Source organism: Apis laboriosa, unplaced genomic scaffold (genome assembly GCF_014066325.1).
Source record: "Apis laboriosa isolate Shangri-la unplaced genomic scaffold, ASM1406632v1 scaffold703_cov156, whole genome shotgun sequence".
Taxonomy (NCBI): Eukaryota; Metazoa; Arthropoda; class Insecta; order Hymenoptera; family Apidae; genus Apis; species Apis laboriosa.
In genome coordinates, this window is record NW_025224178.1 from 369,479 (window position 1) to 387,054 (window position 17,576).

General features: G+C 27.6%; 3 protein-coding genes across 6 annotated transcripts; 2 read left to right on the top strand and 1 right to left on the bottom strand.

Annotated features, from left to right (window-relative positions):
* The first annotated feature begins 37 nt into the window (after positions 1 to 37).
* On the top strand, positions 38 to 14,670 carry LOC122719107 (serine/arginine repetitive matrix protein 2). 4 transcript variants are annotated; one of them, XM_043944660.1, is made up of 10 exons: positions 38 to 157; positions 768 to 1,006; positions 1,467 to 1,571; positions 6,165 to 6,443; positions 8,238 to 8,363; positions 8,473 to 8,551; positions 9,380 to 9,435; positions 9,520 to 11,487; positions 11,572 to 11,742; positions 12,972 to 14,670. In XM_043944660.1, the coding sequence occupies exons 2-10, from the start codon at positions 777 to 779 to the stop codon at positions 13,120 to 13,122; spliced, it is 3,165 nt and encodes a 1,054-aa protein (XP_043800595.1). In that variant the 5' UTR covers positions 38 to 157; positions 768 to 776; the 3' UTR covers positions 13,123 to 14,670. The 4 variants fall into 4 exon arrangements, with proteins under 4 accessions (XP_043800595.1, XP_043800597.1, XP_043800596.1 ...); XM_043944662.1 differs by lacking the exon at positions 12,972 to 14,670 and adding an exon at positions 12,058 to 12,681; XM_043944661.1 differs by lacking the exons at positions 38 to 157; positions 768 to 1,006; positions 1,467 to 1,571 and adding an exon at positions 3,213 to 4,257.
* Positions 14,671 to 15,015: 345 nt separating this feature from the next.
* On the bottom strand, positions 15,016 to 16,313 carry LOC122719113 (peroxisomal membrane protein 2). Its single transcript, XM_043944675.1, has 5 exons — positions 16,097 to 16,313; positions 15,929 to 16,024; positions 15,669 to 15,816; positions 15,405 to 15,524; positions 15,016 to 15,297 (listed from the first exon to the last, which is right to left on the bottom strand). Exons 1-5 carry the CDS (start codon positions 16,192 to 16,194, stop codon positions 15,199 to 15,201), a joined length of 561 nt encoding a protein of 186 aa, XP_043800610.1. The 5' UTR covers positions 16,195 to 16,313; the 3' UTR covers positions 15,016 to 15,198.
* LOC122719114 lies at positions 16,015 to 17,229 on the top strand. The gene is made up of 3 exons (XM_043944676.1): positions 16,015 to 16,153; positions 16,736 to 16,835; positions 16,994 to 17,229. The coding sequence occupies exons 2-3, from the start codon at positions 16,739 to 16,741 to the stop codon at positions 17,158 to 17,160; spliced, it is 264 nt and encodes an 87-aa protein (XP_043800611.1). The 5' UTR covers positions 16,015 to 16,153; positions 16,736 to 16,738; the 3' UTR covers positions 17,161 to 17,229.
* Positions 17,230 to 17,576: the final 347 nt, after the last annotated feature.

Sequence of the window (17,576 nt, forward strand, 5' to 3'; positions counted from 1 at the left end):
CGGCATGTTACAAGGCTGCCGCATGAAACGATAACGCCACAAAAATCGTGGTGCTGGTTGTGTTTTTCGTTAATTTGTTTCATTTTGAAACGAATTCAAAAATCGACAGTTGTGTGGATGGCACAATAAGATTATCAGTGATTTCACTAATGTAAAGGTAATATTCTTTAATAATGCAAAGTGTATAATTGTGAAATTTGCGCAGCGTTCACCGGATCGATAATTGATTTACGTGTTCTATTCTAACCTACCTTCTCGTTCTCTACAAAGTTATAAGTTTAATCATTTTGTATTGCTAATTAATTCATTGCAATTTATTTAAAATTTGAAATTAAATACTCAAAGAAATTCTATTAATATAATTTATAATTTTAATAAAGATGATCTTTATTCAGGTTTCTAAATGTAACCAATCTGTCTCTTGTATACTTACTGTCATTTATTGTCAAGATATTTATTAATCTAACATTTCTATTATGTATGGAAATTTTTCTGTGTTTCTTATACTTAATAAAAATATATGTATATAATAATATTTGTTTGAGATTTTTTTGTAGTTTAATCTTAAAAATTTCTATCTTGACATAATAAGTTATTTAATTAATATGTAATTTAAACAAATATAATTAATATATAATTTAAATGATACTTGTAAAAATTTATTAATATATATTTCTATTAAACATATCAAATAATACAAATTTGAATTTTAAATATTTATTGGCATTGAAATGTATTCTAAAATTTTTTTATATGTTATTATCTAGGTATACAAAATGTACAATGGAATTGGATTACAAACACCGCGAGGTTCTGGAACTAATGGACATGTCCAAAGAAATTGGGCAATTATACGTAAAACAAAAGATAAAGTTACTTATAAAACTGATGAAGGAAAATTAGATCAACTTAATAAGCAACCTAATAAAGAAATTTTAGATCATGTAAGAAAAAGAAAAGTTGAAGTCAAATGTGCAGAATTAGCAGATATTTTAGAGGAACAGGGGTAAGGAACAATATATGTTTCATATTTATAATATTATATATAAATATATTTATATATATATTATATTTATATATAATATATTTATAATATTTATATATAATTTTCTTTATTATTTTTTTCTTTATTATTATTGTAATCATAATTGCTTAATTTTTAAATAATTAATAATTTTATATATAAAATTTCTTTTTTTATTATGATATTATAATAATATCATCAAAAATAGAATTTTTTTTTTTTGAAAATAAATTAAAAAATTGTGTATGTTATATATAAAGAGAAGTATAAAGCTTCATTGATCTCTTGTACTCAATACTAAATGAGATTTTGAACTTTAATTGGATTTAATTTATCTTTGGCTTCAATTTTTTCTATGCAATATATTTCTTAACTTAACTCGCTATGATTAAACTGATATTAGAGTTATTTTTTATTTTATATTTTATATTATGTTTTATAGATTTACATCTGAAGAAGTAACAAAAAAAGTAGAATCATATAGATCCATGTTAATGGGAACTGACACTAAACCAGCAATATCTAGAGATGAATTTGGCCGTGTAAAGTAAGTATATTTCTTTTATTTATTTTTTTCTTTTTTTAATTTTTAATTCTGTATAATATATATATATATATATATATATATATATATATATATATATATATATATNGTAAAATAAATAAATAAAATGAATAAATTGCATTTTTTAAACAATTTTATAATATGAAATTGCATGCAACTTCATAGTTATTTAAACAATTATATATATTAATAATATTAGACTTTATCTAATTCAAAATATTCAAATTATAAATATTCTAAGAAAATTTTATTTAAAAAAATTTACAAAAAGAAAGTTCTAATTTATTTTAATTTTTTTCTCCTTATTTAGCATAATGAAGAAATTACAATTAAAATTATTAATATTTAATCCAAACTCATTCATTTATATCTTAAAACGCGTGTATTCAAAAATTCTTAGATTTGGCTTATGAAAGATTTCGAAATTTGAATCTAATATAGTGAATCGAGTGTGTATAAACGCAATGTTGGAACAGAAGCAATTTCTAATCGGTAGCTCAGATTCCCGCTAAACCCAATATTATTGGAGGGTGGAGACATTACGTTCTCTCTCTTCAGTCAGCTTTCAGAGGTGTTACGCGGCCGATATCGACGTATCTCATAGCGCCGGCGCCACCCACGAAAAGAGGGAGACACAGAGGTATACAGAAAGAGAAACAGAGATATGTAAAGGGTCGAGCAGGGAGAGGGAGAATTCTATTCCAGCATCTCTCATACTCTACTCTTTCCACCTCAGTGCGAGGATGGACCGGCGTTGCGACGCTACGTGGCGTCGACTTTCGTCGAGTATACGAATCGTCGGCTAATAATCAAAAGAAAAAAAAAAACAAAAAAAAAAACAAAAAAGAGACCAAGTAGGAGGGAACATGTAACAGTTTCGTGATATACTTGCAAGCAAATCACAAAAGTCTTCCATTAGCGTAGATGATTGTATATATATATACATATATATGTATATATATATATATACACATATATATTATATTATATTATATTATATTATATTATATTATATTCTAAATAATAATAAGTGATAAATCATCGTGTTAAGTGTAATATAAAGTACATAGATTGAGTTTGAAAGAAGAAGGGAAATCTTTTGTGTTCGTCTAACAATTGAATTGAATCTCCGTACTGATTAATATTCACGCACATGTTCCATAAAAATACGAACATCTTTAAATTAAAATTTTGCCAATCAAAAAAACAATATAGAAGATCAAATATAAAAAAAAATGATTTCGACTTGAAGATTTACAAGAATATAATCTGCATATATCTCAAGTGATTGAAAAAAAGAAGTCGGAAAATTTATACAGAACTTAAAATTTTTTATAAAAAATCCATGTGTCTCCAAGTCGACAAATCGACGATAATTAAATAAGATGTCTTGCTTTGGACTTGATACACTCAGTGTACGAGTCGAAGTGTAGCAACTATAGTGTGCCTGATACGAAGTCTTCCTTAATATAGCTAAAATAAAATTATAATATATTCCTATATTCTTACACAAGCCATTAAAATATATGTCTATACAACAATACATATATATATATATATATACATTACTATATAAAATTTACTAAAAATAAAAGAGATTAATAGAAAAAGACTTATCGAATAATTTCAAATAAAAAGAAATAAAAAAATTATATTGTTTTAAAAAGAAATTTGTTTTAATGTTAATTACTATCGATAGAAACAATTGATAGAGCGACAAAATATTTTTTTCGTGAACAAAAAAAAAATAGGAAGAAAGAGAATAAAAGAAGAAAGAAAAGCTAAGATGAAGAGTAACATTTTTATCATCGCCGCCGGATGATTATTCTTGGTAGGATAGCAGAGCATTTGAATACGATGCTGGTATAATCAGGGAAGGAAGCCATTATCTTTGCCTTCAATCCTCATCCTCCTTCCAACCGCCTAAACTATTAAAGCCTGCCCTAAGAAGGATAAAGCTGCATCTGAATTATTCGTGCGACCGACAGAGCTCCTTAGCACTTTAAATTAAGGGCCGATCGTGCTTAACGCTCATTTAATTATCCAATCGTTAATTATTCAAGTCTATAGTTTGATCATTTTGCCAGAAAATTACTACTACTAAACGAGATGAAACAATTTGTTAATAATAATATTGGAATATATGGCACGTAATATATTATTATAGATTTTATGACAGATATATTAAGATATATAATTTGGAGACATTTATATAAAGGATATAAAGAAAACTAAAAAAAAAAAAGGATTATCAAGGATTATTTCTATGAAGGGATCAACAAACGTTATGCTTATAAATAGAGAAGAGAATTTAATTTTACAGAGAAATTAAATTTTCATTCCATATTATTAATTTAAAAAGAAGAAGAGAATTCTGGCATCGTGGATTTTAGATTCAAGGAATGATTATGTCTGTGACGATAACTCCTTTGAAACCAGCTCGAGGACGAGGTCCGGCTGATGGCCGTGCATTTTTTGAAACGTTATGGAGAGGAAATTTTTTTCTGGATAGACAAAAAGTAATGAAACGATCGCGAAAACGAAAATTGCAAGCAGCAAATGGAAAGAAACGTACACAACTGCAGATGCGACAGCATTGTTGCTGTTGTCAGCGCATACAACTCCACCTCCTCGCCGGACGGCGAAGCAACATGCGCTCCGTCGTCAGGTGAATTTATCACAAACAATTTTTAACTTCTTTCTTTTGCATAATGAATATATAATTTTTAATGTGTATTTTTAATCTTATCTTATTTTTTATTCGGGAGAATCATTTTAACATAATATTTTTTTATTCTTATACTATTGTTATTAAATTTTGATATAATTTTAAATTAAATTAAATTAATTGAAATTAATGAGTTATTATATGTAAAATATTTTTATTTCTAAGTTAGATTTTCTAAGTTTATCTCTGAGTTAACTACGGATATCTATGAGAAGGAATTAAATCGGAATTGAATTTCTCTAATCATAGATTATCGTTTACTTGTTGTATATGCATATTCGATATTTTTAATGGCACGCAATTTGCTAGAATCGAAGAAAATATTGTTGCGCACGCGTGTACACACACACACACACACACACACACACACACACACACAATTTCTTTAAAATATCAATATAAATAAATTTTTAAATGAATATTTAAAAGAAAAAAAATTAAAAAAGAAAAAAACAAATGATCAACGAGGGATTAAAACAGCAAATGTTCTCTTTATATTCTGTATGGGGATGACTCACATTGTTGACCCTCAATCCTTCACAAAAGGGAAACATTTCCCTGTAAACAACTGTCACCCTTTAACACATCAAATCTGAATATCGAAATTCTGATTTCGAAATTACGATACAAGAAATAAATTTGATGAAAATTTAATCTTATAAAGTTAAATTTAATTTCAACAACAGTAAAAAAGGAATAAAATAAAAAAGAAAAAATAATGAGTTTAATATTCTAAAACAGCAATTACAAGACATTTGATTAATTATACACGCAATATCAATTGTTATTTCTAATCTATCTGTTTAATCAAAAGAGTATGTTAAGGGGTGGCAGAAATGAAGAATGAAAAGAAAAAAAAAAATAAAAATAATTCCACTCGTTGATCTCCGTTTAACGATGCCTCCGCGAGTCGAGTGTTGAATTCGAGCGTGTAGCAAGTAGTGGCGCGAAAGGGATAGCAGAAAAGAGAACAGCTGGATTGTATTGATCCGCGCTCGAGCGTTGGCGTAGGGGTGGCTCGACCGACCCCGGCCTCGCTTACCGCTACTGCTTTTCACTCGGGGTAGAAGAGGGGCTACCTCGATTTCTCCTAGTCTACTATTAGGTATAGTCTCTCTCTTCGGTGTTATGTCATTGCTTTGTCGCATTGTCCGGATAGTTCCATCGAAGTTCGCCGCCGCTACATCGAAGAACACGCTGCCTACCATCTCTACGCTTCTTTGCCGGATCTCATTACACGCTCTATGGATCATTGCGAAATTCGGCAATAATTAAGCGGTTATCGAGGTGTTACCGCGCCGATACCGCGCTACAATGACGGTGAAAATCTCGACGCGGTACGAGTTCTTTTTTTTTTCCACTCCCTGTGAAGATTCGATTAAAATATTGAAATCGGGTCATGTAATCTGTTTTTGTCCCTTTCTCGTCGGCGGTGTTTATTTTTATACATTGATCGAATTTTTTTACCTTGTATGACAAGTTATTCATTGGTAAAGAGAAAGATTCGAATTCTTGAAGATTGAGCAAATATTTTTCGAATGTGGTTTTCGAACGACATTTTCGATGACCACGTGTTTCTAGGTCTATGTGTGAGTTTGGTGTATTCGATGCACGGGGTCAATGTGTTCTTTGCATATGATTTACTAGATAGAGTTTCGATTGTTATATGATGATCATTATAGAGGGATTTTTAATATCCGACAAATGTTTCTTTTATAATTTAATTTGTTTATTAAAATTGATCAATGATCCAAGAATTTTTATTATTAATTTTTATCATTAATCACTTGATTAAACCTATAATTTGTGTGATGCGAAATGACATGCAATGTGTATTTTTTTTTTAGTGTACGAGAGACACACCAAATTGCCGAAGCGCAACAAGAAAAAAATGCAAAACTACGCGAAGCATTTGGCATATCGGAATTCTTCGTGGAAGGAAGTAGCCTAGATCCGGAGAGGCACGCGCGCGAGGCTGAAGCAAGAGCAGCAGCGAGCAAAGTGTATGAACTAGTACGAACACCAAGTCCAGCTCCGGACACAACGTCCGCTCCGGAGAAGAAGAAACGAAAGCGGTCCGCTAGTGCAATCAAAAAAAAAAAGGGAAAGAAGCACAAGAAGGAAAGGTAAAAGACAACGTAATGGTGCACGGGTCAATGAAGGCTGGATTCGTTTTAATTTAATTGCAAATAAATAGAGAAGATAATGTAAGCACAGATAGAAAAAGATTAAAATAATTATATTACTATATTGTACTATGATATATTAAAAAATTGAATATATCGTATACTATAGTGTATCAATAGTATTATAAAGGTATACTACAGCATACTATAGTATAGTAGTAATGAGATAGTGCCTAATATTGTGTTATATTATAGTGCAATGTAATGATATACATGTGTAGCTTGATTATTAAGCAGAAAAATTAATATTATTGCGCTATATGAGAAAAAAATATACATGAATCCAGGTTTCAAGACCGAACGGACATCCCCCTGTAGTAGCTCCTCTCCTCCCCCCGGTTAATTATTCATTTACCGCAAGTTCCACACTCGTTCATTTGCTTACTACACACCTCTTGTCAGATACTGACTCATGACTCACCTACTATTTCATGTCCCATACACCTTTCTCTGTTTCAAACAGAACTGAGGAGGACTGAGTGCCTACCCAGTAGGCTCAGTAGGTAAGTGTGGTCGTCGCGTCTACTTTCAAAAAAAAAAAATAATAATAAATAAATAAAAATAAAAAGCACTTGCAAAAATAAAAAATGATATAAAATCTCTGCATTAAGAAAAAAAGAAAAGATAATAATTGAGTCTATATTTTTAGGTATTTGTCTTAGGTATTATAATTAGAGGTAAATGTTTGCTATTTTACTAGAATTCATATAATATAATACTAATAATTAATAAGATTTTATTTAAAGAAAATGCAATAATATAAAAAAAAATAGGCAAACATTTACTTTAATATACATATAATATATACAAAATATACTCGGGTTTTTTAAACAAATAACGTATAATCTGACGCGTAAATCATGCATTTCTATCTTTGTTGTTGTTATCGATAAAGCTTGTTGTTAATGTCATCTCTCTATTTTTTTCTGACAAGTCCGTCCCTATCGATGGTTATCAAGGTAATGCTAATCCCATATTATATCAATACTCCTCATATTTTGTATAATCGTCTTTTGTAACTTTTGAAAGATGTGGTTTTACATAATATACTTTATTCCTGATTTATTCAGAAAAAAATTTCGCAAAATTTTCTATAAAAAACCAAATCTTTCAAATAAGTGATTATGTAGTCGGTTTGTTAGCTATAGCCCGATATTGTGACATTCACCTGTATATGTATCGTTGTATTTATATTTTTTATTATTTAATTTACTTAGGATTGCAGTGAAAAATTGAAAAATATATATATAATTTTTCTATTTTTTTTTATTTTTTTATTTTTATATATTTATATTTATTTTTTTTTTTTATTGATATGTATTCAAAAAAATACACACTGCATTTCCTATACATATACATATATACATATATATCAGTATAAATTAGTTTCTATTTTTTTAATTGAAAACCTTATCCAGATGCTGAGATAGATTAATGCAAAAATTTCGTCAAAATTTCATCGCGTTCTCAATTATTATTTTTCCGGATTTGTTACTTTTTAATCGAATATATTGAGAGCAACAGGTAGCTTGTATCATTAGAATAAAGTATTTGTTTCACACACGGATACATTGTACTACAGCTTTCTTTATTGTCAGCACAAGGTATGCACTTGTCGACAGGAAGACGTCCACTGCAAGAATTAAAAAACTAAATATTATTAATAAAAAAAAAAGAAAAAATTAAATTTGTTTTCAGTGAAACATTTAGAATAACTATGAATGAATTTCCTAGGTCGGAATCTCCAAAGGCTAGCAAAAAGAAAGAAAAATCTAAAAAGAAAAAAAAGGAGAAGAAACATAAGAAGACTGAGGCTAGTTCCTCTGACAGTGATTCTAGTGAAGCTTCAGATGATAGCAGGTAATTAAATTTTTAAAAATTTTTTATATCATTTCTAATTATTACACTTATTTATTAATATAATTTATTAATATAATTAATTATTTTTAATAATTAATTATGTTTTTAGTTCTTCCGAAACTGAATCAAAGAAGAAAAAGAAAAAGAAGAAGAAGAAAGCCAAAGCAGAGACAAAAGAAAAGCATGAGGTAGGAAAAATGATGCTAAGGAAACAAATACGAAAAAATTCTATCTTCCTCTCTATTTCTATATACATATACATATTTAACTATATATATAAATATATAACTATATATATTTATATATATATATATATATATACTTTAGCACGTGGAACAGGAGCATGTGACATTTAATTTCCGTTCATATTTTTCTCCTATTAGTTGTTAATTGAACATTGGATTTTATAAAATATTTTGTGTTGCTGCCTAACTTTGAATAAGCATGATTCATTGCTTGTTTTTGTAAAGATTTTGTAAAGATTTTTATCTGATTTCAAGTTAACAGTCATTATTTCAAAAGTGTAAATCTCAGTATTGTTTGTAATTATCAGCGCCATTTGACAGGATATATTCCCTGAGTGAGTACCAGATATGCCGCTACTCAATGTAATAATAATTTTGTAATTTTTTTATTCATATAAAATTTTGCGATTGTTGTTGCCTTTTCACTCATTTTGTGTCAAGCACTTTCATATTTATGAAAAAGTATCAAATAGGAGACTGCTTGTTCTCTGGTCTAGGTGCAATGCAAAGAGATTAATATTAAAGTATACATAATATTCACATTTCAACTTATAACTTTTATTTTCTCAATTTTATTCTTTTCTGAACACATTTTAATCTCCGACCAAAACACTTTATTCATATTGTACTAGAGTGAATGAGCAGACTCCAGAGAATCTTTGAATAAATATAATCTCTTTTTTTTTTATCCTACTGACAAGTACATATGCATGATCGGTGTTCACTAGATAATTTTGTCTAACATAATAATCCATATTGTTCTTCTTCTAGAAGAAAAAAATAGCCATCAAGAGGAAACATCAGTCATCTGAGAGTTCGTCAGATAGGTAAATTAAATAATTTTGAAATACAATTGTTTTCATAGAGAGTAATTTTATATATTATATTATATAAATTTATTCAATATTTAGTTCCCCAGAGAGGCCGAAGAAATCTATGAAACATGACAAAGCTGTTGAAAAAAATAAAAACGATGAGACAGAGAATACGACAAAAGAATCTCGATCAAATCGTTCACCAAAGAAACAAGAAAAAGGTCGAAACGAAACTCCACCAGTTAAAAGAAAAGATTCTCCTGTTAAAAAAATTGTACCAGAGAAAAAGGATAAATCACCAATTGTCCACAAAAGTCCTCCCCCAAGACGACATAGATCACCATCAAGAAGTAAGGTTGATAGAGGAAGATCTCCAAGAAGATATTCAAGGTCACGACGAATTAGTCCTTCACCAAGAAGAAGAAGAATCTCGAGATCTCCGAGGAGATATAACAGATATTCTATATCTAGAAGTAGAAGTCGATCGAGGTATGATCGTTATGGATCACGGCGGAGATTGTCACCTCTTCCTAGACGTAGAAGATCTGATTCTCGACGGAGATCAAGATCGCCTAGGAGACAGAGGGATAGACGGGAAAGATCTAGAGAACGTCGTAGAAGTCGCAGTAGAACAAGAAGTAGATCTAGACGATCCACCTTGAGCTACTCTCCTGTAAGAAAAAATCCGGAACGATACAGACACATATTAGAAGAAAATAAAAAACGAGATCAAAAAAAGAACCATGATAACAAACGGAAATCTCGATCAAACTCCAAAACCAGAAAATTGCGAACAATTACTCCAAGAGTTAGATTGCGTTCTTCGAGTGAGGATGAAACCGATATAGCAGATGATGAACCCAAAGCAGAAGATGAAGAAAAAATTAAAGAATTGCATACCTTGAAACGTTTGCAGAGTGGATTAGCTGCAAAAGCTAGAGAAACTCTTGGAAAAAAGGTAATAAGTCCTACAAAAATTAAAATTGAAAAAAAAGAAGATAATATATTGGATATAGCTTTACCAAATGAGCCGCCCAAAATAGTACAAAATACTATTGGTCCTATACAAGAAAAGTCTAAGTCAAAATCACCTATATCTCATTTACCTACTATTCAGTCCCCAGTATCTAGCAGATCACCTTCGCCAGCATTGCCATTAACGAGAGAAGAAGCAGCTATAAAAATACGATCTCCTAGTGAGTCACCTCCTCCTTTGCCACCAGCCATAAATAAAATAGAATCAAGATCACCGAGTGTGACAGCTAAAACTAATCATCGATCAAAGTCTCCAAGTACTTCCAAGAAGAATTCACCAGTTATTTTAAGGAAACATTCGTCACAGAGCAAATCATCCTCACATTCACCGCCTGTATCTATTTCTCACAAAGATACTACTATAAAGTTGCGTTCTCCAAGTGAATCTCCACCTCCGATTACGAATAATAAATCGAAGCAAAAATCTGTTTCACCAACCGCTTCAAAAAAGAGTTCCCCTGTTTCTAGAAAGCATTCTCCAAGAGATAAATCTTACTCCAGATCGCCTTCCAAGTCGTACACAAGATCTGTATCGTTGGAAAAAAGGTCTTCCAGATCGCCTCAGCGACATTCAAGATCTATTTCTACAGACAAGAAATCGCGCTCTGTTTCGAGGAGTAAAAAATCAACATCTCCTAGACATAGGTCTTCAACATCACCATCGAGATCCAAAAAATCTCCTAAATCCCCGGTGAGGTCAAAGAGATTAAGCAGATCAAGGTCTTCTTCAGAATCGAAACGTTCCATATCTAGATCTCCATCATGTTCAAAAAAATCTTCGTCTCATTCTCCGGAAAAATCCAGAAGTAGAACGAGGTCATTATCAAAAGGATCTAGAAGTCGATCTCTTTCAAAAAAATCTAGAAGTAGATCTTTGTCAAAAAAGTCGCGTAGTCGTTCATTATCAAAAAAATCTAGAAGTCGATCACTTTCTAAGAAGTCAAGAAGTCGTTCGCGATCGTTGTCTAGGATATCACGAGATAAAGAAAAAAGAAGTCATAGCAGGAGTAGTTCACGTTCTTCTTTAAGGTAAATAAGTAATCTGTAAAATATATATATTTTTTATTTTTTTTTATAATAAATTTATTTGATATAATCCTTTTTTATATTTAGTTCGAGGCATAGTCGCAGAAGTTTCTCTAGTTCATCCCGATCATCAAGCAGTGTTTCTAGTAGGTCTTCTCGTTCAACGTCTAGCAGTTCTGTTTCTAGCAGATCTCGTTCTCCGTCGATACCTCGACGTCACGGCTCACCTAGCTTTTTAGATAGACGTCGTATTACAAGGTAGGTATTATAGAACGTAATAGTTTCGATATCGTAGCCGCAGGAATTACAGCGCACCATGCCAAATTTTGTAAGCCCACATCGTTGCATCGATTGTAGAAATGTTTATCTTCTTTCAATATTTATTTTTTTTTATTTCTGATTTTATTTTATTTTTTCGTTATTGATGTGCCTTTTTCACGATTGAAATATTGATTTCTTTAAAAAATTCAACAAACAATTTGTAAGCGACGATATCGATAAGTTTTCAACGATTCGTATGAATATATTTTTTTTATTTATTAATCTAATGCCATTTTGTATTATGTCCTACAGGGACAGATCGAGGGACAGACATAGAAGATAAAGTTATGGCTTCGCACAGATGTTTCTATTACTTTCTCATAATTATAATGTAGTAGCTAACATGTGATGCATATCACATCAATTTTATTTTCATAATAAGTAAATTAAAAAAAAAAAAAAAAAGAATGACGCAGATTTAACTGCATTAAAGATTAGTTATAATTAATTATGTATAAACGTAAAAAACCGTGTCATTTAATAATAATTATTCATGAATATTATAGTACATTGCAACTTTATCAGTATCGCTTCAGTAATTTTCTAAAAGACTATTATTGACACACGTAAACTTCTACATTATAAATGCGTTCGATCAGTGAACTCCATTATTTGTGTTATATAAAGTGATCGTATATTTACTCTATCGCACCGATATACGAATTTTATTTCAAGTCAGTAAAGTATACTTATGTTTGTATAATTTTTTCTTCCCCTTTTTCATTTGTATGTAATCGCTTAAGATAATCTACAAATATTGTGTAGAAGTAGCATGTGTGTATCTTCCTTATAAATTATTGTAAATTAAATATTTACAGTAGAAATTCTCTTTTATTTTATGTCAGTCACAAATAAAATGTATTTACTGCTATGAAAGCAAGCCTTTTTCTTTAGTTCTCGATATACATATATTTTTGTTCGTTGTGAATCATTTTTAATTGACTGCCTTCCTTTACCAGAGTCAAAAATAAGGTAAGTAACGCATTTTTATTTTTTTTTGCATGATATTTTTGTTGCATTGCATGATTTATTTCGCATGTTCTTTTTTTTTTTCAATTATATATTAACATTTTTTTATATAATATTAATTTATTTAAAAATAACATATTTATCTGAATATTAACAAATGTTGCGATGATCACAATATTGACAGTTATTGATTTTAGCGCCAGGAAACGACCAATTCCATATCATCGACCTACTCCAACACCACCTTCGTCACCGAGTAGTTCAGATAGCAGCAGACATAGTAATTGGTCAAGTCCAAGTCATCGATCAAGTTGTTCTCCAAGTCGAAGTCCATCATACACACGTTGAATCAATTAAGCGGATTCTTAATTACTCGACGTTCCTTTTATGTGTCAGATTTGGAATGGCATATATCGTGAAGATCCATTGATGCTTTTTCATGTTAAATCATGTTTGTTGAAAATTGGCACGAATGTAAAAAAAAGTTTCATGTATTTTTTTGTATCAAATAGGTACAAAGAAAATACGCCATTCTAAATAGTGCATGATCTTTAAGTCTTTGTAAATTCATAATATGCATTTACATGTCTGATCTCGTAACTTAATAATACTCACTGATGATAGTACATTATGATATCATCAGCTTCAGTATTAATATATTAACATTATTGTTCCATTTTTATTTTAATTAGGAATTAGGAAAGAGTGATTTTAATGTACTTACAGATTGGTATTTATATTATTATTAATCTGATTATTATTAGGATAAATTTATTATTAAAAAAAAAAGTCAAAGATTTAAATTTATCTATTACTTCTTTTTTAAATTTTGCAAATCTTTTTGAATAAAATTAAAAAAAGTTGCAAAGGTAATCAGATGAGATATTTTAATAATATTAATACGCAATGCAATATTTTATAATATAATTATTTTTAAAAGTACATTATCATCATATCATTGAATTGCATCACGATTTCATGAATTTTTAGTTTTTAGTTTTCATGAAGTTTTCATGACATTTTTTTGTAGATTTACATATGTCTAAATACTTCAGCAATAAGAAGGCAATGGTGACTATAAGCATCATGAACTGTTGATTACAGCTTCTTGAGATCTCGCATTATTCAAATAACAATTTTATTATTTAAAAATTCATTTAAAACTACTTTAGTAGTTCTGCGTCCGCGTGATTATTTAATCATATAATTGTTTGTTATACAAACATCAGCTAGTCAAATTTTAAACATTCCATTAATTAAAATACTAGAACATCGTACGAATTAATATTATAATTTTTCAAAGAAGTAATAATTGATATTTTAGTGCAATGTTCTATATATTTCTTTTGTATATAGATATTATTGTGCATAAATGTAGCACTTTGCTCATTTGCTATTTATTTTACATATTAAATATTCAGTAAATTGTTTATTTATTTATATGTCTCTTTTCTAATTTACATATTTATTTATTTATTTATATCACGAATAGTTAGTATTTATCAATTTTAAAAATAAGAAAATTGTATAAAAATAATGTTAAATTTTTAAAGTTTCATTTACTGGCAATACTCAATTTACCTGAATACTAGTCAGAAAATTTTTTTTTGGCTGTAAAGCCAGGCAGCATACTAAAAGACATAATTAGATTAGTCTTGATTATTCAAAGTTAAGTCTTGAAAATATATGTATAGGGTTAAAAAATCATATTTGAGAAGTCTACATTGTTTATAGTTAGGAGAACTATGTAGAATTAGCTCTTGCATAATGACTGACTCACTTTTAAAAAAAAAATAGTCAATTGTTATGGCGATGCAATATTAATTTTGTCATGATGCATATCTTTGAAATAAAATTGAAACATAAATAGTTATCATACAATACTTATTTTATAGAATTAATATAATAACTAAAAAATTTATTTTATCACTTGTGTTTTACATTATAAAACTCTAATAAAATATGAAGTTATTTATATGAATAGATGAGAGTAAAAATTTGTTATATTTTGCACACCATGACTCTTGACTTTAATATTTATTATTCATAATTTACAGCCATCAAATGTTACCATCGTTGAAATGAAATTCTGATTATATCTGTAATATACTCTGTATTGTTGTTGTGTGATTAAATTAAAAAGCTTAAAAAATTGCCTTTTTGTTTCACAAAACATATAAAATTTATTTGTAAATATCTTTATACATTTATAGATGATATCTAATTCAATATATATAACTCAATATATTTCAATTTTTAAATTATATATAATATATAATAATAGCATAATACATTAAAAATTTTAATATAAGAATGAAATTATTTACAGTTATAATATATTATTATTCTTACCAAATATGGATCCCAATTAACTAATCATTTCTTTTATATTTAATAACAAATGTTAGCACTAAATTTATATTATTATTTTTTTATTCCAGTTATTTTTGATTGTTTACTCCGTTGCTGTGCAAGATATATAGCCCAAAAGAAACCAATAAGATTTACCACAAGAACACGTAACTAAAATCATCAAATATATATTAATTTTTGAAATTCTACAAATTTATGAATATATAATTTTATCTTAAGCATTTTGAATTTTGAAAAATTTAATGGATTCAACTTACTATTGGTGGAACATATTTTAAGTTAATGAATTGAAGTAATGTTAAATATTTTAAATTTGCAGTAATTACTGGCCAATATAAGCTTTTCATTTGTTTACATGCATCTTTATGTGTATTACCCTATTAAAATTTCAATTCAAATTATTGAAATAAAATTAAATATATAATTTAACTTAATAGTAGTATACTTAATAGTATAAGTCAATACATAAAATTATACAAGCAATCAAAATAAATTAATATGTATAAATTAATAAATCATACCTCAAATAGAGATAGCATGTATAATGCTAATGCTTGGTAACAGGGTGTATATAAACATCTTTCTACTAACAAAAGCATAAGAGGATTTCTTACAAATAATTGTATATATGTGTAAAAATAATGAGGAAGTGGACCTCCAAAGATTAACCTATAAATAATAGATAATATTTCAACATAATAAAATATTTTTTAATGGAATATCGAATTATAAATATGTAGTTTTATTTAAGAAATTGAACCTATAATTTACTTATATTTACCCAAAAAGAGCAAATGCGAGTAAACTATCTTCATTAAGGTGTTTTACACCAGAAATTTTTTGTGACAAGAAATTTCCAAGAGTAGCGATAATACAACTGAAAAAATAAACAATATTTTCCTAAAATATAATTTAAAAATTAAATTAAATTAATGTTTATACAATATACCTAGTAATTGCTTTAGTTTTCACTGGGCTAGTGTAAAGTCGCTCAAAATAAGCACTGGTAAGTTGAAGAATTAAATTTCTAGGTTTAGATAAAGCCATTTTGTTCGTTCTATTCTTTTACGTTGAATAATTAATAATTGAAATTTAAATGTAATATTTTATAAAAAAAAAATCAAACGACCTGATGAAAGCAATAAGAAAAAATATATTATGAATGCTATATGTAAATTATTAAAGACAATATACGAACTTAATTAATTTTGCATTAGATATATAAATCTTGAATTTATAATGAAAATATTACAAATTTATTAAAATATTTGGTTTATTAATAATTGTATTATAATAAAAAATATTTATTTTATTATAACAACTTATGATATTATAATTGACTTAAAAATTTTTTTTTTCGTTATATAAATTTTTATGTTTGATAAATCGAAAATGAGGTAAAATATTTCTAAGATAAAGTAAAGATATATAATAGATTTTTAATCATTTTTTTCGTATAATTGCGAAAGTATTTTTTTTCTATAAAATAAAGGTTAGGTTAGGTAAGTTAAGAAATTAGCTTTTTATAAGAGTAAAATAAAATGTGCACATAAATATAATTAATTATTAATATAAAATTAATATATAGAAAATGGCCCAAGGTAAATTAAAAGTAAAAACAAAATTACCATCAACAGTAAAAGAAAAAAATAAAAATAAGAAAAATTTCGCTATTCAACGACGAAATAGTAAGTAATATATATTAATTTCATTTATAAATGACTATATTTGATTATTAAATTTTATTTTTTAATTACTTTTATTAATATTCGTAAATTTATAAATTTTATAAATAACAAAATTATTTATTTTTATTCATATAAAGTTTAAATTTTTTTATTCATAGATGCACCAATTCAGCCTAAAAAGAAGAAATTTGAAGAAGCACATAAATTAAAACAAATGATAACAAAAACAGTTAACAAAGCAATGGAAGATGAATTGAGAGAGAAAGCTTTAGAAGGAAAGAAATCTCTTACAAAAAAAGATTCATCTATTTTAAAAAAAAATTAGGTTATTCAATGTTAATATCAAAAAAGAATATTTTTTTTAATTTTTATTTAAAATCATAAATATAGATGTTTTTATATAATAACTGTACTTTATCATATTTATAGAAAATAAAAATAAATGATACAAAATATTTAATTATTTAACTTAATCTAATCTAATATATATAATCTAAGCTAATATATATGTATAAGGATTCAAATAACAGGAAATATAAAGCAAAATCATGTACCTATTAAAACTTAAAATTATTATTTTAATTTAATTTTATATTGTTATTTCATAGAATAATTCTGAACATGAAATCAATGGCACAATAACTTATGGAATATAAATATAGAAAAAAAAAATATTAACTTTCAGTGTACTTATAAAATATCTTGCAATAAATTATTTTTTTGTGCAATTATTTGATAATA